The sequence below is a fragment of the Pipistrellus kuhlii genome, unplaced genomic scaffold, assembly GCF_014108245.1.
Source record: "Pipistrellus kuhlii isolate mPipKuh1 unplaced genomic scaffold, mPipKuh1.p scaffold_m20_p_8, whole genome shotgun sequence".
NCBI lineage: Eukaryota > Metazoa > Chordata > Mammalia > Chiroptera > Vespertilionidae > Pipistrellus > Pipistrellus kuhlii.
In genome coordinates, this window is record NW_023425584.1 from 37,752,419 (window position 1) to 37,772,020 (window position 19,602).

At 37.2% G+C, this 19,602-nt stretch overlaps 1 protein-coding gene across 3 annotated transcripts in view; it reads left to right on the plus strand.

The window, feature by feature from the left end:
• Positions 1–19,602, plus strand: part of HSPA4L (heat shock protein family A (Hsp70) member 4 like) — a 52,252-nt gene that overhangs the window by 3,242 nt on the left and 29,408 nt on the right. For 2 of the 3 annotated variants that reach the window (XM_045576379.1, XM_036423673.2), the window contains exons 2-8: positions 7,111–7,168; positions 9,723–9,863; positions 10,224–10,346; positions 13,035–13,134; positions 13,461–13,594; positions 18,467–18,711; positions 18,836–18,912. In XM_045576379.1, coding sequence (XP_045432335.1) covers positions 7,111–7,168; positions 9,723–9,863; positions 10,224–10,346; positions 13,035–13,134; positions 13,461–13,594; positions 18,467–18,711; positions 18,836–18,912 — 878 coding nt within the window. The remainder of the gene's footprint in view (positions 1–7,110; positions 7,169–9,722; positions 9,864–10,223; positions 10,347–13,034; positions 13,135–13,460; positions 13,595–18,466; positions 18,712–18,835; positions 18,913–19,602) is intronic. The other variant, XM_036423674.2, reaches the window with a different exon arrangement.

Consider the following 19,602-nt stretch of genomic DNA (forward strand, 5'->3'; position numbering starts at 1 on the left):
CTTCCCTGCAGGCCCAGTAGCCCACAACTTTCCTCCTCTGCCAGCCTGGTCACCCCCAACTGTCCTTCCCTGCAGGATTGATCACCCCCAATTGCCCTCCCTTGCAGGCCTGGTCACTACCCCCCATCCCCAACTGCTCTCCCCTGCAGGCCTGGGTCCTTCCCCAACTTCCCTTCCCTGCAGGCCCGGTCACCCCCAACTTCGCTCTCCTGCAGGCCTGCTCACCCCCAACTTTCCTCTCCTGCAGGCCTGAAACCCCCACCCCCCCAACTGCCCTCCCCTCTAGGCCTGGTCTCCCACAACTATTCTCTCCTGCAGGCCTGGGCCTCCCCCAACTGCCCTCCCCTGCAGGCCCAGTTGTCCCCAACTTACTTCCTCTGCCGGCCTGGTCACCCCTAACTGCCCTCCCCTGCTGGCCATCTTGAGGTAGCATCTTATGTTCACATGGGGGCAGGATCTTTGACCATATGGGAGCAGCTATCTTGTGTGTTGGAGTGATGGCTAATCTGCATATTACTCTTTTATCAGATAGGATAGAGGCCTGGTGCACGAGTGGGGGCTGACTAGTTTGCCCTAAAGGGTGTCTTGGATCAGGGTAGGGATTCCCTTGGGATGTGGGGAAGTCTGGGTGAGGGGCCTGTGGTGGTTTTCAGCCTGGCTACGCCCCCCAGCAACCCAAGCATAGTCCAGGGTTGGCTGGAAGCAGGTATCTGGGATTGATTTTATCTTCTGTAATTAAACTTCGTTGCTTTGAGCCAAGGCCAGGGCAAGCCAGGGCAGGCAGGAAGCTTGGCTTTCTCCATCACCGGGGGCAATCCAAGTCTCCTGCTCACTCCAGATCCGTGGTGGCCACCATCTTAGTTGGGTTAATTTGCATACTTGCTCTAATTGGCTGATGGGTGTAGTGGAGTGATGGTCAATTTACATGTTTCTCTTTATTAGTGTAGATGTGGCAATAGCTATCTTTGTAACTAAAATTTTTTTAAGTACCTAATCTTTACTGTGATTTTTATGTGGCAGATACTAAGCTAAGATCCTTCTGTTTTAGAGAGAGGAAGGGAGAAGGATAGATAGAAACCTCTATCAGCTGCGTGACCCATTCACCCTGTTGGGGATCAAGCCTGCAACCTAGGCATATGCCCTTAATGGGAATCTGACCATGATCTCCTGATTCATGTGCTAATGTTCAACCACTGAGCCACACTGGCTAGGCTATAAGTAAATTTTTTACTTTTAATTCCTTCAAATAAATTTCTAGAAATAGAATTAATGTGAGTACATTTGAAAGGCCTTAGATATGTTTGTACTGTTCAATTAAGTATACAAGTGGGGATTGGAATTTCCATTCCAGGCTTAATTATATCAGAGTAATTAGTTTCATGATTTTTTTTTTAATATATATTTTTTATTGATTTTTTACAGAGAGGAAGAGAGAGGGTTAGAGAGTTAGAAACATCGATGAGAGAATCATCAATCAGTTGCCTCTTGCACACCCTCTACTGGGGATGTGCCTGCAATCAAGGTACATGCCCTTGACCTGAATCGAACCTGGTTCCTTTCAGTCCGCAGACCAACTCTATATCCACTGAGTCAAACTGGTTTCGGCCAGAGAAATTAGTTTCAAACGTGGGAAAAGAAAGTGCACCAAAGATCGTCATTCAATATCAGATTAAAGCATGTGGTTAATGTAAACATTCTGCCATGTTGATAATAGTGCTTGCACTATCATACATACCTCACTATTTCTTTTAGTTTGGTATTACTAGCTATCTTTTTTCATTAGAAACCTAAAGCAGAGTTAAGTATCTTGACCAAGAATTAGTAAGCTATTATAAAAGATTCAATTTAGGCCACTTTGATTCCAGAACCCCAATGTGCTTCCATTATCCATTCACATAAGGAGGGTTTATACAAACTAGATTACTGGGGATGTAACGATCAAAGAGATAAATTACCTGGGCAGTTACTGTACAGAGAAACATCTTTGTTCTAATAACAGACTCATCTATATTTGGCTAGTTTCTAAGAAATATCTAGTTTTAAAATGTTTTAATATACTTTTAAGTTATTTTAATATATAAAAATTTAGTTTGTTTAAAAATTCATAAAAACATAATAACACAAAATATGTTAGTTAAACACAAAGGAAAGTGATGTGAAAACTACTACCCTGTTTCCCTGAAAATAAGACAGTCATATATTAATTTTTGCTCCCAAAGATGTGCTAGGTCTTCATTATTTTTCCCTATTTCTTTATCAGTGTGTGAATAACCTGACAATATGGGAAAATACTATTTATACACTACATCTCACATTTTTGGGATATCCTCTTCAATGCACAAAAATAGAAATCACTTACTTTGGGGTATTACAATGTTTTTATACATCAAAAATGACAAACTAGCCCTGGTGAGGATTTTTTTTTTTTTTAAGTAAAAAAAAACCCACAGAAAACAACAAACTAAACAGATTAACAGTGATTATAGTTGGATAGAAGAACTTTATGGTGATACATTTTGGGGGAAGAGGAGGCTTTTACATTTTTTATTAAGTATTCTTTGTATTATATGAATTGCTTTTGTTTGTATATTTTACTATGAGCTTATGCCAATGTTGATATAAAATGCTGAGCCGAGAAGGCATGGCTCAGTGGTTGAGCATTAACAGTTCAATTCCTAGTCAGGGCACATGCCCGGGTTGCGGGTTCCATCCCCAGTGTGGGGTGTGCAGGTCTCACTCCCTCTTCCTTTCTCTCGGAAATCAATAAAAATATATTTAAAAAATAAAAATAAAACAAAGTGCTGAGGAATTACACAAAGTAAATATTCCCCTCTGTCCCTTTACAACCACCTCTTAAACTTAAGTGTGTATGTTCCTAGTTTTATGCAAGTATGTGAGCGTATGTACATAACTGGGATGTTTTTCTATATGTTTCTTAACAAATATAATTACGTAATACACATTTTGCAATTGCTTTTAAAAAAATATATTGTGGACATCTCAAACTTATACATATGGTTCTTAATTTACTTTTTTAATGGTCATAAAGAATAGATAGACCGAAACCGGTTTGGCTCAGTGGATAGAGCGCATTGGCCTTCAGACTCAAGGGTCCCAGGTTTGGTTCTGGTTGTGGGCACATCCCCATTAGGGGGTGTGCAGGAGGCAGCTGATTGATGTTTCTTTCTCATCAATGTTTCTAACTCTCTATCCCTCTCCCTTCCTCTCTGTAAAAAATCAATAAAATATATATTTTTTTGAAAGAATAGATAATAGACACACTGCTGTTAGTGGAAAATTCAAAATATTATTTTTCTGTCGACAAACAAAAATTCAATAAACACCTTTACTTTTTAAAACTCAAATTGTGCTGAGAATGGGTGAAAGGGCAGATGTCTCACACTTTAGCATGCCAAAGCGAGGACTGTAAAAATACTTTATTTTATGATTATTTTGATCCTCACCTGAGGGCATGGTTTTATTGATTTAAGAAAGGAAGGAAGGAAGGAAAAAAGGAAGGAAGGAAGAACCTTTTAGTATGAATATTATCTAAAATAAAACAAATCTTCACTCATTGCTTTGAATTTATGGGTGAGAAATTCTAAAGGGTTTCTAGAAGGCCAGGAATGAGAAATACAAATTACATAATACCTGAGTTTAAGATATTTGAAATGCCATTGGTAGTCTTTGTGGGTATGTGGTTGGTCACTACAGTATAAATTAATGAACATAACCATGTTTTGATAAAACTTTATTTATAAAAGTTAGTGGCAAGTAGTAATTTGCAAAGTGGTTAGAACTTTCAACTTACTGTGTACCATTACTTGTTTTTGAACTGGTAGATTTTAAGTAAGATATCTCTAATAATCTAATAGTTAAATAATATGTCTAATTTAATGCATCTAATTAACTTTTAAAACATTGTCTCTAATTATGTAAATGTTTATGATTTCTGTTAATGGTTTCAAGTTATGAACTAATTTATTTATGAATTATACTTACTAAAAGCATTTGGAAGCTCTTAAATATTTTAAATTTATTTTTATTGATTTCAGAGAGGAAGGAAGAGGGAGAGAGAGATAGAAACATCAATGATGAGAAAGAATCACCAATTCACTGCCTCCTACATGCCCCCTACTGGGGATTAGCCCACAACCTGGGCATGTTCTCCGACCTGGAATTAAACCATGACCTCCTGGTCATAGGTCAGCTCAACACCTGCCAGGCTTAAGTAAAATTTTATTATTTTCATACATTAAAATATTGTATACATTGTCCATACTGAAAGATTGGAACGTTTTTATTATTACTAAATATAGTAATAATTTACTATATTTAGTAATAATAAAGGTTGCTTTATGGACATGTTGGCAATCATAGTTGAAATTGGCAGTGTAAGGAGCTAACCACTTAATTAAAGCAGTTGATTGACCTCTCATATCATTATTAATTGAGCTATTGTATTTCTTAGAGTCTACTCAATGATAGCAGATGAAGCTAAAATAGTAATTGTGATCTTATAGAAACTGGCAAGGGAAGGTCAGAATTTTAAAAATGGGGATATATTAAAAGTGTAAGTCCTAAGTCAAGGCATTTTGAATCCTTAGTTGGGATTAACAGTGAAGCAAAGAAATTTAGAGGGCTGACCTTTTAAGTGAGAAGTCTTTTAGTCTGCTGGCAGTATGTGTTCCCTCCATCCCAATCAGCATGGCCTTATAAAAATAGACTCTATAAGAGAGAGAGAAAGTTAATCTTAAATTTAAAGGTGAAATATAACTTTCTTAAAGTAATATACTGTCATTTGATTTTTATGTCCCTCTTCTACTAAAAGTGACATAGGACATTTAGAAGTTCTGTTTATTTGGTTAGAGTTCTGTGGCATTCTCTGAGAATATGTGACAGCCAATATAGTGACAATATTAGATTGAATATTATGGATTTAAGATGCATTGTAAACACTTTCTTTTTAAACGTATTTCTAAATAGTAGTTAAAATAATCTAAAGTGTAATATATGTGGATTTTATGTTATACAGTTATTTAAATAGTTAATAACCTTTCCTTTAAAAATTTATATCTGCCTAATATGTGATATAAAGTGTCTATTTCACTTGTTATTACTAAAGTTTAGGTAAAAGTTTTAGAGTGAATGGGTATTTATTTAGATTTTTCTGAAAATCCTTGGCAGATACTTATTTAGTGGTTGTGTTATGGGATATTTTTGACGAAATTGAACAAAGAAAGGAGTTTGAAGACCTTTGGCTATATTTTAATTGTTTAGCTTTCTCTGTGAAGTAATATATGTGTGAAGTATATTTCAAAGAATCTAGCACTTAAGAAGTGATAGTTGTTGAATCAATCTTATTAGGATCTAGTGTTCCAAAAGAATTTAAACTCTTGAGAAATCAACCTAAGAATGAGATTCTGTGCACTCAAATAATGGTAGTGAAGTATTGAAAAGTTAAAAATTATTCAGGAGATTACTGTGTTAAGTGAAATAAGCTAGTCAATGAATGACAAATACCATATGATCTCACTTATATGTGGAATCTAATGAACAAAATAAACTGACCAAGGAAAGAGAAACAGAGGCATGGATACATGGAACAGACTGACAGCTGTCAGAGGGGAGGGGAGAGGGGGACCGGAATAAAGAAGGTGAAGAGATTAGTCAAAGAACATAAACGGCGTAACTCATAAACACAGACAACAGTGTGGTGATGCCAGGGGGAGGGTTGAAAGCAGAGAACTTTCATGACCTTAGTCTTTAGGAGAATTTCTCTAGGTATCATATTGAGAATAGACATATACTATATATTGGAAATGTCCTCAGCAAAGCACATTAAAATGCTTTCTCTTTTCTTAAGCCTTTATTCAGAGATCACCTTTACTACTAGCTTTTTCTAAACCTTATTATCTAGATGTAATTCGTCTCATTTTTTCTTGCTACTGTCATTCATAATCATATTCTGATTTTTTTCCAATAGACTACAAATTATTCAAGAGTGATTGTAGCTAGCTAGTATGCACATAATGCCTGTAACTATTTGTTACTTAAATAATTACCTTAGTTACAATGAAAATCATGAAAATACTTTCTTGAATTATTACATTATTGATAATAAAGTTACTCTATACTTGCATTTATAAGCAGAATTATGTATAAATGCAGAAATAAAAACATTAATTGTATTATTCAAAGCATTTACCTATATTCACTTAATTAATACAATCCTATGAGCAGGTGTTACCATTACTACCTCCAGATGAGAAACTGAGGAAATAATGGTTGGTGATTTCCACAAGGTTATTTACTTGTTATGTAGCAGAGCCAGGATTTAGATTCAGTCTGTCCTTACTGAATACAGTATATTTTTCCATTGATTTTTAGAGAGGGTGGAAGGAAGGGAGAGAGGGGAGAGATTGAAAGAGAAACATCATTGTGAAAGAGTCATATCGATTGGTTGCCTCCTGCACTCCCTGGTTGGGGCCGGGAATTGAACATGAAGCCCATGTATGTGCCCTTGACCAGGAATCAAACCCGAAACCCGTAGGGCCAGGGCTCATGCTGGAACCACTGAGTAACATCAATCAGGGTGAATCCAGTTAATTTTATTAGTAGGTCAAAAACCAATAGAGCCGGGACTGGTTTGGCTCAGTGGATAGAGCGTCGGCCTGTGGACTGAAGGGTCCCGGGTTCGATTCTGGGCAAGGGCATGTACCTTGGTTGCGGGCACATCTCCAGTGGGGGGTGTGCAAGAGGCAGCTGATAGATGATTCTCTCTCATCGATGTTTCTAACTCTCTATCCCTCTCTCTTCCTCTCTGTGAAAAATCAATAAAATATATATTTTTTTAAATAGAACTTAAAAAACAATTTTAGAAACCAATGTAGTGTTGCCACCAACAGAACATTTTTTAAAAGTATAACTTTTATTCTAATAACTTTTCCATTTCTTATATGCAAAATTCTGATTTTAGATAATCTCTTTTTAAAATAGTACATGATTACATTAACCCTTTTAATTTATTTTTATATAAGGTGAAGCAGAAGAATAGCACATTGATATAAAAACACCATGGAAAACAAAATTGTGTTTTTCTCCTTTTAGGGCCTGTATATCTTTGGGATCAAGAAATAGAGCCATTGGAAATGCAGCGAAGAGCCAGGTAAATTGTTAATGTAGATGTTTTGATTTATAGAAACAATGAACTGAATCTTGGTAACTAAGCTCCCATTTTATGTAAATTAAGAGTGAAAACAAAGAGTAGGGAAAATATGATAGATACTAAACCTTTGTATCTTATTATATATATTTGCTTTTGTTTATAAAATATTTTAAAATTTTATTTATTAAAAATCTTTAGTTGTGAAATTAGGATGTTCCATCATATAGCATCAATTTTTCACTGGGTAGTCATTTTCTATGGGATATCCTATCTAGAATATACACTTCAACAACAAGTGAGTGATGTCTTGGTAAAAAAAAAATGTAGGAAGAATGGAGGAACTAATTTCCAGAGGAATCAATGTGGCTACCAGTACTTGATATGGAATCTGTTTAAGTCTTCATATTTCTAGGCTTCTGAAAAACTTATGATAACACATTCACTTTTAATATTCCAGGCTACAGGTTCATTGTCTATGGACTTAGTTTATTGCCCTAAACTAAAAGCCCTTAATAGTTTTCTTTTTAAATTTTAATATATACCTAGGTTTTCTTCATTATAAGATAACTTTGTTTATTGGGGCTTTTTCTTTATGACTTTGTAGGAATAATTGCTCATTTATCCAGGAATTTTGCTTATAATTTTTATCAAGTTTGTCTTATAATTGGTCTAGATATGAATATGCTTGTAACTTCTTCTACTTTCATCTATATATATATAAAAGCCTAAGTGACCTTCGAGCCATTCGACTGCTTGACCAGTAGCTATGATGTTAACTGACCACCGGGGGGCATGGAAACATGGAACAGACTGATGAATCTCAGAGGGAAGCGGGGAGGAGGAAGGGTGGGAAGAGATTAACCAAAAATCTTATGTGCATACTGGAGGCCCAGTGCATGGATTTGTGCACTGGTAGGGTCCTTCATCTTGGCCTGTGGGGATCAGATTAAAACCAGCAGTCCAACATCCCCCAAAAGGTCCCGGATTGTAAGAGTGCGCAGTCCAAGCTCAGGACTCCACCAGTGCACAAATCTGTGTACCGAGCCTCTAGTTTGTACATAAATGTTGAGTTGATTCCAAAATGCCCCCTTCACTAAAGTTTACATCTCATTTTCTGGCTAATCTTCTCAGTGTATCATAGATATCAAAGTCTCTAAAGAAAGTTATTGCTCCTAAAGAGCTAAAGACCAACATGGTAATTCAAGATTCCTGCAGTTTTCATCTCATAATTGAAGATCAACATCTTTTTGGCTTTTCAAGGTCACTAAGAGGGTACAAATAGATCTCAGTAATATTCTATTGTTAGAACTATGTGTTCTAGTTAAAGAAAAATTTGCTTTATCAAAGTACAAGCCATTTACTAATTAGCACTTCAATTAGTAGCACCATGCTTTATGGAAAGAGTTTTAATTTACAAGCCTAGGAGCAATTCCTTGCAATGGAAGCAACATAGTAGTACATGAGAAATGTCATAAAGAATTACATATTCAGCCGAAACTGGTTTGGCTCAGTGGATAGAATGTCAGCCTGTTCAATTCCGGTCAAGGGCATGTACCTCGGTTGCGGGCACATCTCCAGTAGGGGGTGTGCAGGAGGCAGCTGATCGATGTTTCTAACTTCCTGTCTCTTTCCCTTCCTCTCTGTAAAAAAATCGATAAAATATATATATTTTTTAAAAAGAATTACATATGCAGAGGAAAAGAAAGATCAGACAATAAAAAACATATTAAATAAAAACAAATGAAAGTGGAAAGAAATAAGAGAAATCAAAGATGCTAATTTCCTTGAGCAGCAATTTCAACCTTTTTCATCTCATGGCACACATAAGCTAAAATTCTGTGGGACACCAAAAAAATTTTTTTTGCCAATCTGACAAAAAAAAAGATATAATTTCGATTTATTTACAAAAATAATAATAGTGATTACCTACCCTATTGTTCCAAAGTGACTTTTTTAAAAAATACTCCGGTGCCTATACTTGTATATAAGGAGTTCTAGTACCAAGAATTAACAATCAGACACAATTAGATGCAACTCTATTATATAACCTATGTATTTATGGTTCAAGACAAGGCATTCACATTTGATTGCTACTGTCATGTTTGCTGTTGTCATTTTTTATTTGACAATCTAAGGGAAAAGGAGATCAGTGCCCCTGACTAAATTAGCAGGTACTTCATTTTTTTAAAATTCTTGTGGCAAGCCACTTGAAAATCACTGTAGTAGAGCAAAAGTGTTGAGGAAAACCAGACACAGGTTGTAGATCAGTTTTATTATTTGAAAAATATTTAAATTTTATTCTTTCTTTTTTGAAGACAGTGATTTTATATCTAACTTTCCTTGGAAAGGAGGAATATTGGGGGTGGGGGTGGGAAATAGTTTACATGCATATGTTCTCATTGTATAATTTTACTATTAGTAGGAAACCAGAAAAATGAATGTGTGTAATTCTGCACTTGGATGTGTAGGATAGAGACTTAGTGGTTCTCAGGTATTAGCATAGTGTTTTATGTTGCATTTATTAAGTAACAGATAAAGTGTTTACTGCCAACAGATAGTCACAAATGTAAGAAATACAATTCATGGCTTCAAAAAGCTTCATGGACGATCATTTGATGATCCTATTGTGCAAACTGAAAGGATCAGGATTCCCTATGAGCTTCAGAAAATGCCTAATGGAAGTGCAGGAATTAAGGTAAGTTTATATTCCTGAAATACAAACATATTTGAATTAAAGAAACCAAATACCATATTTTTCTTCTTTATTGTTAGCTAGGAAGTTGAATGATAGAAATTGCTTTTTGTGGGAGGTAAGGGATATGTAACAGGTAAAGACACTTTTGCAACTAATTTGTTTGTAACAATATGTTTGGCATTGAAACTTCAGAACTAACAGATTATGACACTAGAACAGTCTTCTTGGAATATAACTTCCTTGAGCAAGGACTTTGCCTTTTTCAATGTTGTATATCCAACATGTATAGTGGAGATTTTTAAAGAATATTTATTGGATGAATAAATGACTCAATAAAAATCTCTCAACTTTTGGTTTCAGGTGCGGTACCTAGAAGAAGAGAGACCTTTTGCTATTGAGCAAGTTACTGGAATGCTGTTGGCTAAGCTTAAAGAGACTTCAGAAAATGCTTTAAAGAAACCAGTAGCTGACTGTGTGATATCAGTAAGTTTTACTTCAGTAATGAGTACTCTTGAATCCTATTTTCCAGTGTCCTATAGTCCTTCCTTATCCATGGGGGTTAAGTTCCAAGACCTAGTGGATGCCTCAAACCATAATACCAAACCTATATCTGTACTATGATTTTTTGTATGCATACATACCTTTTCACTTAAAGAAAGGAAGCACTTTACAGTCTCTCTTTGGCATATTCTAATTACCAGCATCACTACTCTTGCACTTTGGGGCCATTATGAGTAAAAAAGGGTGAGTTGAACACAAGCATTGTGGTACCACAACAGTCAATATGATAACCGAGGAGGCCATTACATAGGCCCCTGGGCAGAGAATGCATACAGCATGGATACTTGGGACAAAGTGATGAGTCACCAGGCAGGACAGAGCAGGATAATACTAGATTTCATCACACTACTCAGAAGAGCATACAATTTAAAACTTATGAATTATTTATTTCTGGTATTTTCCATTTAGTATTGTCAGAACTTGGTTGACCATGGATAATTGAAACCCTGGAAAGCAAAACTGTGAATAAGGGAAGCATCCTGTATTGTTATATTTAATGATTTTCTTCCTTTCTTTATTGTTTCTGCCCTTATCCAGTAATAAACTAAATCCAGTTTTACTTTTTTGTTGTTAATCCTCACCGAAGGATATTCTTCCATTAATTTTTATTTTATTTTATAGAGAGTGGAAGGGAGAGGGCAAAGCACAAAGAGGAAAATGTTGATGTGAGAGAGACAAATCGATGGGTTGCCTCCCATATGAGCCCTGTCTAGGGCCAGGGATCAAGCTTGTAACCAAGTTACATGCCATTGAATGGAAGCGAACCCAGGACCCTTCAGTCCACAGGCCAATCGCTCTAGCCACCGAGCCAAACTGGCTTGGGCTCCATTTTTACTTATAGATTAAAAAGAAATTACCTTGCCGGGACCGTTTTGGCTCAATGGATAGAGCGTCTGCTTGGGGACTGAAGGGTCCCGGGTTCGATTCCGGTCAAGGGCATGTACCTTGGTTGCGGGCATATCCCCAGTAGGGGGTGTGCAAGAGGCAGCTGATTGATGACTCTCTCTCATCGATGTTTCTAACTCTCTATCTCTCTCCCTTCCTCTCTGTACAAAATCAATAAAATATATTAAAAAAAAAGAAAAAAAAAGTAATTACCTTATTTGGTAAAGTTCAGGAGAGAGGTTTCCAAAAGTCATTTATGATAATCAATGAATCTTTTAAAAAATACAACTAATGTATGTGATTAGTGGCTTCTGTAAATGCCACTTCTCCCTAAGAATCTTTCCAGGGAGCACTGACTTTCCTACCTCTAGGGACTTGAACATTGTATCTCAAAGGTTGAAAACTCCCACATGGGCCTTTTAGAGTGTGAATATTCTGTATCAGAAAGAAGAGGTTTTAATTTTAATGATAAATTGGGTATATTTAATATGTATACTTTCTAAAGTTTTGACATATGCATATACCTATAAAATCATTATCACTATAATAAACATATTCCCTTGTGCGTTTTTAAAGATAAAACTTGTTGGTTTTATAAGCTATACAATGTGATGCTTTCATATCATAGTGAAATGATTAGTGCTATCAAGCTAATTAAAATTAACATATCCACCTCCTCATATGGTTACCTTTTTTTAATTTATTTTTTTTTGTCTGTGTGATGAAAGTACCTGACCTACTTTCTTACACAATTTCCATGATACCATATTATAAACTACAGAGCCCATGTTGTATATTAGATGAACTAATATATTTTTTCATAGGCCAAACCAACATAAGAAGGATTTAGACTAACATATTTTGGAAGTCCTGCAGTATTATTCCATTTGTTGCTTTACAATTGTTTGTACTTTAGGTCACCATTTTATGATATAAAATAGCCAAACTTAAAAACAAAAACAAAAACAAACAAAAAACAGCCGAAACTGGTTTGGCTCAGTGGATAGAGCGTCAGTCTGTGGACTGAAGGGTCCCAGGTTGATTCCGGTCGAGGGCATGTACATTGGTTGTGGGCTTATCCCTGGTGGGGGTTGTGCAGGAGGCAGCTGATAGATGTTTCTCTCTCATTGATGTTACTAACTCTCTATCCCTCTCCCTTCCTCTCTGTAAAAAAATCAATAAAATATATATTTTTAAAAACCCACAAAAACAAAAAAAACAATGCCTTGGGTCTCTCATAGTTCCCCATGCCACAGCAAACTGTGACCTTGAACCATAGCCTGCAGGCACTGAAGCAGGTTACACAGTGGGTTGGGGGATGGAGGGCAGTGGAAGAGTATGTTTTCTCATTTCTTTCTTTCCTTAAATATATTTTGTTGATTTTTTTACAGAGAGGAAGAGAGAGGGATAGAGTTAGAAACATCAATGAAAGAGAATCATTGATCAGTTGCCTCTTGCACACCCCCTAGTGGGGATGTGCCCGCAACCAAGGTACATGCCCTTGCTCGGAATCGAACCTGGGACCCTTTAGTCCGCAAGCCTACGCTCTATCCACTGAGCCAAACCGGTTTTGGCATGTTTTCTCATTTATTTTATTAGAACACCATTCTTTGCCTTAAGCTGTACACAAGTTTTAGTGTAATTAATTTACATTTTTCAGCTAATGAAATGTTAAAGTAAAACATACTATATAAATTTTATATACTTGTTGTTTCTAAATATCAGATTCCCAGCTTTTTCACTGATGCTGAGAGAAGATCTGTGATGGCTGCAGCCCAGGTTGCAGGTTTAAATTGTTTAAGATTGATGAATGAAACTACTGCAGGTGAGCACTTCGCTGTTTGAAATTACATAAAAAAATACTGTTACTTTTTAAAAACTTATGTACTGATTCTTGAAAGCTTTTCATTTTGGAGTATAAAAGTTTGGCATGTTTTACATTGGCTATAAGAATCATTAATCTTCAAGAGTTATAAATGAGTACAGAAAAAAATAAAATTAAAAATATTAATTAAGCAAATTATGAAGTTAATTTGAAATTAATAATTTGTATTACCCTACTGTGTATTAAAGTGTGTAGTATCAAAGTGATTTATCTGTTTCCATATGACTGCTATACTGAAATTAACCTAATTCTTTGTTCTTACACAGTTGCACTAGCATATGGAATTTATAAACAGGATCTTCCTCTGTTAGATGAGAAACCAAGAAATGTAGTATTTATTGATATGGGACATTCTGCCTACCAAGTCTCACTTTGTGCTTTTAACAAAGGAAAACTTAAAGTAAGTAAATAAGTGATTTGCAATATTTAGCTTTAATGGTTCAGAGCATTTAAGACCATATAGAGAAGCTTATGTCTGGATTTAAAAATCTATGAAAACTGTGAACTTGAGCAAGGTACGTAACCTCTCTAAACCCTAGGTTTCTCACCTGGGGGTACTATTCTGAGGACAAAAGGAGTTGACATATACAAAGTGTGTGGAATGCCCCATTGTAGATACTATAATATTCATTAGTTATTTGTATTATTGTTGAGGTATTACATTAGCTATCAAATAATTTTACGTATTTATCTATAAATATACATAAGGAAACATTTTAAAAAATGATTCCATTGTTTTTGGAAACCTCTGTATCCAGGAATCCTAATCAAAATTTTCTACAATGTGGCATTATTTATTTGCATGTGCTTATTTTCTTATAATCTATATTTGGTTTTATATTTATTTTTACATCGGTTATCTTATCCAGACTTACACATTCTCTCCATTATGGACATGTATAGAATTGACTAGAAGATGAAATGCTTTGGGTTATCCAACATCTTTTAGAGCCTTTTGTCATATATATATATATATATATATATATATATATATATACACATATACATATATATGTGCGTGTGTGTGTATGTGTATATATATATATATGTATATATATATATATATATCTCTAATATGCTAAGTGTCTAACTGTCCAACCAGTCACTATGACACGCACTGACCACCAGGGGACACATGCTCAACAGAGGAGCTGCTGTGATGCACACTGGCCATTTACAGAGAAATGGCACCACAGAGCTGGCGCCCACAAAACAACACTCGGCTTCTCCCAAGTGGAACATAGGCCCCACCACCATCCCAGTGACAGCCCACCAAATCGCAGCCAACGCTGCTGCCGAGACCCCATAGTGCAAAATGTGGTTCACAGCCCAGCCCAGCCCAGCCTGGAAATGGTGGCTGTGGGCACCAGATAATGACATCATGTAGCAACGCCTGGCTTCCTCTCCCAAGTTATGATTAGCCTTCTTGCAGTTTTTTCAGCCCAGGAACACAACTTGCTTTATAGCCAGGTGCAAACATTTCACACTTTAACCAAATGTCTGTGAAGCGTTTTCCTGTGCCTCATCTCGTTTGATCCTCACAGTAGACAGGAGACTAAGTCAAATCCTTTTTTCTTTTCATTAGCCAGAAAATAGGTTTAGAAAGTTTAGAAACTTGACCTGACTGAAAAGAAGTAAGAAATGGTGGAATTGAAAATGACTTCAGGTTTTCTCACTGCACAGAATATAGTCAAACACTGCTCCAGTTAAATATTTACCCTTTGTTCTCCCTGTGTGGTCTACAATAATAATTTTCTTCGTGTTGACATTTACTGCTGTGTTGCTGTTGACAGTTACCTGAAAGAGAAGTTGGGGTGCTTCACTGGGCTAGAAAAAGTTTAGCTAAATCAGAAAGCAGGTCTAATTAAGCAAGTTTATCAATATACTAGAGGCCCTGTACACAAAATGCATGAACGGGATGGGGGGAGTTCCTCAGCCCAGCCTACACCCTCTCCATTCTGGGACCCTGTAGGGATTCGGTCCACACCAGCAGTTGGAAATCCCTCTTCCAATCTGGCTCCTAACTGCCTCTTCCTGCCAGCCTGATAGCCCCCTAACCACTCCGCTGCCAGCCTGATTGACATCTAACTGCTCCCCTGCCGACCCAATCACCCCCAACAGCCCTCCCCTGCCAACCCAGTAGCCCCCAACTGCCCTTCCCTGCAGGTCTATTCCTCACCTGCCAGTTTGGTCACCCCCCAACTGCCTTCCCCTGTTTTCCTGTTTCCCCCCAACTGCCCTCCTCTGTTGGCCTGATCTTCCATAACTGCCCTTCTCTGCCAACCATCTTGTGGCAGCCATCTGGTGATGGATTGTGAGGTGGCCATCTTTTGATGGCATGATGGCCACCTAGGCTTTTATTAGTATCCTACCTAATAAAAGTGTAATATGCAAATTAACCACTCTGCTCCACAAGTCATGCCCACCAGCCAATCAGAGCAAGTATGCAAATAAACCCAACCAAGATAGCTACAGCCACAGAGAGCAGGAGGGAGGCGTTTCCCCAGCAATGGAGGAAAATGAAGGATGCCAAGCTTTCCACCTGCCCTTGCCAGCCTAAGCCTCCACTCAAGGCTACAAAGTTTCAATTATAGCAGGTATACAAATCCAAACAGAAATGGCTGCTGCCACTGAGCAAGCAGGAGGCTTGGCTCTACTCCAGGCTACAAAGTTTCGATTGTAGAAAGTAAATATATCCCATATACCAGGGCCTCCACTTGGGTCGCTGGGGGGCATGGCTGGCCTCCGCTTGGGTCACTGGGGGGCATGGCTGGCCTTCAAACCACCACAGTCCCCTCACTTAGGCTGCCCCATGCCCCAAGGGAGCCCCCACCCTGACCCGGAATACCCTTCAGAGCAAACCAGCTGGCCCGCACCCATGCACCAGGCCTCTATCCTATCTAATAAAAGAGTAATATGCAGATTGACCATTACTCCAACACACAATATGGCTGCCCCCATGTAGTCAAAGATCTGGCCCCTATGTGGACACAAGTTGACCAACAGAAGAGGGTAGTTGTGAGGGACCAGGCCTGCAAGGGAGGGCAGTTGTGGGTGATCAGGCAAGTAGGGGAGGGCAGTTGGGAGGCACCAGGCCTGCAAGGGAGGGCAGTTAAAGGCAATGAACCCTGCAGAGAAAGGGCAGTTAAGGGTGACCAGGCCGGCAAAGGAGGGAAGTTGGGGTAAACAGGCTGGCAGGGGAGCAGTTAGACATCAATCAGGCTGGCATGGGAGTGGTTAGGGGGTGATCAGGCTGCCAGGCAGAAGTGGTTAGGAGCAAGCAGGAAGGCAGGCAGGGGATCAGTTGGAAGCCAGCAGTCCTGGATTGTGAGAGGGATCCCAGATTGGAAAGGGTACAGGCTGGGCTGAAGGACAACGCTCCACACCCCTGACCCCATGCACAAATTATGTGCACCAGGCCTCTAGTAGATATATAAAGCTCTCACTGTCACCATATACATGCGTGTTTTGATCTGTCATTGTCATTTATGAATTTGGTTGACACTTCTATCATAGAGAAAGGGCAAATAGCGATATTTCTTCTAATTAATTTCCTTTCAATGTGCATGAATTTGTGCATGGGGCCACTAATAGTTTATATGACTCTTAACACCTCCTTGTAATCAGAAAATTAGATGGAGATGACTCACACTGAATGTAGGGTAGTTTTCTGTAAATGGTTTCATTCTTGGTAGTTAATCTTGAATTTTTACTTAAGGAAAAGTAAATTAAAAATTTCTTTCCTTTTTAATACTTAGAGTAGTAATCATAGAACTAAGTAAATACTTAGAGTAGTGATCATAGAACTCTTTGAACATTTGATAAAATCTATTCTCTCCAAAAGAATGTACATTTGTACAAGCCACATACTACTGTAATACAATTTTGCATGTTACTGGGCCATGTAAGAAGTCTGTGCATGGATTCCCCATGTTAGTCTATGGGAGAACATCCCAGTCAGATTATGCCCACTTCGTACTGTCATGTTTACCACTATTCTACCACTCATCCTTGTGGGAGAAAAAAGCTGCCGAAAAATACAAACAGTGGGACTCTGTATATTAGTAGTTACTTTGTAAGTAGGCATTTCTGCCCTCTACAATGGTGAGAGAAACTACATATCTTGGTCCTATGACTTCCAAGAGCTCTAGAGTTGAAGTTCTGTGACTTGTCTATTCTTGTTCCACCTGATTACTAGCTGGGGCTTATTGGTCAGCATGTTTACCATGTCAAATTCTTGTCTTTTTTTTTTTTTAAGTTGTCTCTTTTTTAAAAATATATATTTTATTGATTTTTTTACAGAGAGGAGGAGAGAGGGATAGAGAGTTAGAAACATCGATGAGAGAGAATCATCAATCAGCTGCCTCTTGCACACCCCCTACTGGGTATGTGCCTGCAACCAAGGTATATGCCCTTGACTGGAATCGAACCCAGGACCTCTCAGTCTACAGGCCGACGCTCTATCTACTGAGCCAAGCTGATTTTGCCTCTTGTCATTCTTCTTCATACTTTTCGGTGTTCTTTTTTTTTCTCATGTATTCTTTTGTTTTTCTGTATTTTTATAAAAATAGACTTGTTTTTTGTTTTTGTTTTTTAATAAATTTAAGTTCTACTCCCTGAACTATACATTGACCAATTATATTATTTTAGGGTTTAATCTTTGGATCAGCTTTGCTTAGCTACTTTATTTTTGGTTATGTATTTATGATTATTTGTTCTGTTAAACTTAGTTTTTGGCCTGCCTATTCAGTGCTGTTATAGAATAAAAAAGTGTGTAATGGTAAAGTTTTAGTTGTTGTAACTCAGTTATTTCAGAATTAGTTATTAAAAATATTTTTATGGACTTCAGAGAGGAAGGGAGAGGGAGAAAGAGAGAAAAACATTAATGATAAGAGAGAATCATTGATCGACTGCTTCCTGCACATCCTATACTGGGATTTTAGCCCACAACCCAAGCATGTGCCCTGACCAGGAATCAAACCATGACCTCCTGGTTCATAGGTCATTGCTCATCCATTGAGCCATACTGGCCAGGCTAGAGTTACGGTATTCTTAAATTATGATATGTTGATATGTAACCTAAAGCAGATAATTCAGAGTGAGTACATATTCTGGCTAAATATAATTGATATAAGGACTTCAAATTTGGTACCCCAGTGGGTTTTGACAAGTTTTTTGGGTTTGATTTTATTTTAATTTTAAAAGGGTATTTTTGTTTGTTTGTTTGAAAATATATTTCTTAAAATTCCATTCTGGTTTTTCAATTAAACAGGTGTTGGCTACTACCTTTGATCCATATTTGGGTGGCAGGAACTTTGATGAGGCTTTAGTAGACTACTTCTGTGATGAGTTCAAGACCAAATATAAGATAAATGTGAAAGAAAATGCTCGAGCCTTGTTGCGTTTATATCAGGAATGTGAAAAATTAAAGAAGCTAATGAGTGCAAATGCGTCAGATCTTCCACTGAACATCGAGTGTTTGATGAATGATCTTGATGTTTCTAGTAAAATGAACAGGTACCATGTATGTTTTCAGTTGGGAAAGTGTTTGCTTATTTTATAATGTTTAGATTCTGTTATTTTAGAATATATGCTTGATTTTTAGGTTTCAAATAGTGAATTTTATTTCATTTTTCCACAGGGCTCAATTTGAACAATTATGTGTTTCCCTCTTTGCCAGAGTTGAACCACCATTAAAAGCAGTACTGGAACAAGCTAGTAAGTGGAGATTATTGGACTTACCATGGAAACTGTAGCATGGTATTATTCATTTGAATGGTATAGGACAGCTATTTTTAGTCAGTATCCTGCAAGAATTTTTAAAACATATAATACCTGACTATTTAATCAGGGACAATAACACTTATTTCCCTTAGATTATCAAATAAAAAAATGACAACAGCCAGCACAATAATAACTATCCACTGTGAATGAATCAAAATTTTACCTATTTTTTTTTGTGAGATAGGCAAAAAATATAATTTTGGTGTGCCACAGAATTTTAGTAATTGGTTTATATATGCTATGAGAGGAAAACAGTTGAAAATCTCTGGTGTTGGAAATGGTAAAACTATAAACCTTCATCTTTTTTTGAATATTTGTATTCCTCATTTCAGAGGAGGAGATTATGACTCTTTATTGATAAAAATAAGATAGTAGAAATCTGGGTTTTTGAGAACTTATCCTGGTTCATTTTATTATTTATATCATACAACTAATGCTAGTAAAAACTAAGGTATTTAGAAGACTTCTAAAATGAAAGTAGAAATGGGACCCTAGCTGGTTTTTCTCAGTGATTAGATCAATGGCCTGTAGATTGAAGGGTCTGATTCCAAACAAGGACACGTAACTCAGTTGCAGACTCGAAATCCTTGGTTCTGGTCTCCCCAGTTCTAGTCGGGGCACATG